Source organism: Myotis lucifugus, unplaced genomic scaffold, assembly GCF_000147115.1.
Source record: "Myotis lucifugus unplaced genomic scaffold, Myoluc2.0 scaffold_889, whole genome shotgun sequence".
Classification (NCBI taxonomy): Eukaryota; Metazoa; Chordata; class Mammalia; order Chiroptera; family Vespertilionidae; genus Myotis; species Myotis lucifugus.
In genome coordinates, this window is record NW_005871937.1 from 27797 (window position 1) to 31022 (window position 3226).

Consider the following 3226-nt stretch of genomic DNA (forward strand, 5'->3'; position numbering starts at 1 on the left):
CCTCGCGCTGCTGGGAGCGGGCAGCTCCTGGGCGCGCAGGCAGCAGCAGACATCCAGCCGGGAGCCCTGTGGAGGCAGCCGTCCCCGGTGTTCCACAGCAGCCCTGGGCCGCCACCCTCCTCCCGGCCGCACAGGCCAGCGAGGGCCCTGCCCGCAGGCTCTTTCCCCCGGGGCCACCACCCTCCCTCCCGGCCGCGTCCCTGTGCGCTGTGTGTGCAGAGGCAGCAGCTCCCTCGGCGCCGAGACCCTGACCCACATGCCCTTTGGGAAGTTTGATCCAAGTCCCCAAAACGACCAAAACAAAATTGCTTTTCTGTGGGACAGGGGACGACGAGGCCCGCACGTTCCCCACAGCGTCCCTGCCCCAAGCCCACTCCGAGCCTCTCTACAAAGTGAAGGGCCCCCCCACCCCGTCCAGAACGGGCGAGCGGGTCCCCTACCTCCTGCCTCCTGCTGTCGAGGGACACCAGGGCCACGAAGGCGGACATCTGCAGCAGGAAGTCCAGGATCAGGGCGAGGCCAGAGGTCAGCGCAAAGGTCCGCACGGCGGGCATGGGGGTCAGGGCCCCTGGGGGACAGAGGAGACTCAGGACACGGTGTCTGCTCACAGGTGCAGAGGGGCTGCCCGCACCCCGCTGTCCAGGCCGGGAAGTGGGGGGCAGGGGCTTCTCACCCAGGAAGAAGCAGACGGCCTCGGAGACGCTGCAGAGCAGCATGCTGGGCCCCACGCGGCCCAGCGCCCGGCCGATGTGCGCCTCCCGCCGCTCCCCAGGCCTCCGGGGCAGCCTCTGGCGAGGGGGGGACAGCAAGGACGGGGTCAAGGGCTGGCCAGTGGGTGGGCAGGTGCCCTCCCTCCTGCACAGCATCGTCCAGAGTCCCAGCTGAGCCTGAGGGACAGTCGGCCGACCTTCCCAGCCCCCCCTTCTCAGGCTGGCCCAGAGGGATGCAGGGTGTGTTTTGGGGTGTCCGTGGCATCCTTGGCCCAATGGCCATTGGGACCTCAACATCCACCAACAGCAGAGGCTAAATCAACTGACTCCCTTCCCTGGACGCTACCTGGTGCCCCCACGTGTGGCCTGACACCCTACAGAGGGCATCTGGGCGAGTGTAGGTGACAGGGTGAGAGTGCAGGTATGTGCGTGACAGACCCACAGCAGGGCCTCTGCAGGGATGAGGACAGCGTCAGGGAGGGAAGCCCTGGGGACCACACGGGGTGTCTGGGGGGAGCACCCAGGAACCCACCTGGGGGCATCTGGGGGTGTCGGGCAGGGCGCCCCACTCACCTGGTACTCCAGGACGAAGATGAAGATGTTGTCCGCCCCCACGGCCAGCACCAGGAAAGGCACCACTTGCAGGACCACCAGGGAGGAAGGGACGCTCAGGTAGGCAAAGAAGCCCATGGCGGCCATCACAGCGCCCAGCACCACAGCCACCCCGCCCAGGCCCAGCGTGACCTTGGCGTCCACCTGCGAGGGGATGGGGTCAGCCTCCTGTGCAGGGCTGGCGATGGGCCCCCGTGGGTGCTGGGGGAGCGCACCACCCCTGGGGAGCCTTGGGGGGGTGTCCCCTGCAGCCAGACGTCTGGTTGGAAGGTATTGATGCCCTCCCCACGCCCCCCCTCACCGGCATGCGGCGCCAGCTGGTGTAGCTGCCCAGGGCCAGGGAGATGTACAGGAAGATGACCAGGTAGCTGATGGCAAAGATGGGCAGGTCCTCGGCTGTGGTCCGGCTGATCTCGTCCTCCAGGGAGCGCTGTGGACACACCCACCAGCCCGCTGACCCTGGACCGCTGTGGGTCACTCAGGAAGAACCGGATGGGGCCACAGAAGCCCCCCCGAGCCCCTTGGGGTGTCCCCGAGCCGGGGACCCGCGGCCCTACCTCCGCCATGAAGGTGACCTGGAGCGTGCCGGCCATCTGCCGCTGGAAGGCGCGCACCTCCTCCAGGAAGGCCCCCTCCCAGAGCCGGGCCTGGGCCAGCCGGGGGTCGCCGGGAGGGTAGTTGTTGAGGGAGAAGGTCAGGATCAGGGCCTCGGCCGCGGAGTAGTCGTTCCCTGGGAGGAGACGCGCTCAGCCCCCTCCAGCTCACCTGCCCGCCCCCACCTTCTCTCGGAGTCACTGTCCAACCCGCACCCACTTCCCTTGCAGCCGGAGCCTCTGAGCGGCGCTGGGAGAAGGTGGAGGAGGTGGAGGGCGGCGGGTCTACCCCCCACCCAGCTCCCACGGCAGTCACACCCCATGCCACCCTCCTCACCTCCCCAGGGGACCCACTTACCTTCGTAGCCCCCAACGGCGAGAAAAGGGAAGACGGGGGCCCCATAGTCAGCCATGCAGCTCAGGGCCAGGGCCGTGCCATCCTTGAAGGTGAGCGGGGGCGCTGGGGGGAGAGGAAGGACTTCCCAGGACCCACTCCCGCCCCTGCCCCGGCCCCGGCCCAGCGCCAGCCCGACCCCTGGTCAGAGCCGTGTCTCTGGCCCAGTGCAGTGTGAGCTCACACACCACCCCCTCCAGACCTCCAGGCCCATCACCATCTCATCCCGGACGAGCCTCACACCTGGTCCTCCAGGCCTCACACCCGGTCCCCTGGGTGGGGCCCAGACAATGCCCAATCCTGACCATCCCCAGAGCCGCACTGGTTCACGCACCCTCAGCCCCCTCCTCCCTCCAGGCCCCAGTGTATCTTTCTTTCCTGTGACAGTTTGCGGACCCAGCGACCTCGGGCCAGTCTCTAGGCCTTCAACGCATCACAGGGGCTGCATGTGAGTAGGGGCTGCATGTGACCTTGAGCAGCTCTCCACCCCTCCCTGTCTCTCAAAGGAGGACAATCAGACCACCCACGAGTGGTTGTGAGCTTCCAGAATCAAAATAAGGCCAGCGTGAAGGTGGGGACCGGGCCTGAGCTGCCCCGGACCTGCAGCCAGGAGGCCCTGAGGCCCAGGTGCAGACCCTGGGGAGCAGCTCGAAACTGGCGCGCCCTCCACGCAGGGGCCGAGGGTCTGCAGGTCGGAACTGCTTTCCCGAGACCTCCACGCCCTGTGCTGTTCGCCCTTTCACTCGAGTGTGTGAAGTACAACAGGCACGGACGTGGCTTCTGCACCACATGGCAGCTCACAGTTGAAGAAAGACCACAAGCCTGGCCGGGGGGCCTCATTGGATAGAGCGACTGCCTGCGGACTGAAGGTCCCGGGTTCGATTCTGGTCAGGGCACGTGCCCAGGTGTGGGCTCGA

The 3226-nt window shown here is 67.4% G+C and overlaps 1 protein-coding gene across 1 annotated transcript in view; it reads right to left on the reverse strand.

Moving 5' to 3' along the window:
- The window catches only part of NPC1L1 (NPC1 like intracellular cholesterol transporter 1), a 15586-nt gene that overhangs the window by 9031 nt on the left and 3329 nt on the right, over positions 1 to 3226 (reverse strand). Inside the window, 7 exon segments of the mRNA XM_023747471.1 lie at positions 7 to 66; positions 441 to 568; positions 674 to 788; positions 1284 to 1466; positions 1624 to 1752; positions 1880 to 2052; positions 2274 to 2375. Coding sequence (XP_023603239.1) covers positions 7 to 66; positions 441 to 568; positions 674 to 788; positions 1284 to 1466; positions 1624 to 1752; positions 1880 to 2052; positions 2274 to 2375 — 890 coding nt within the window.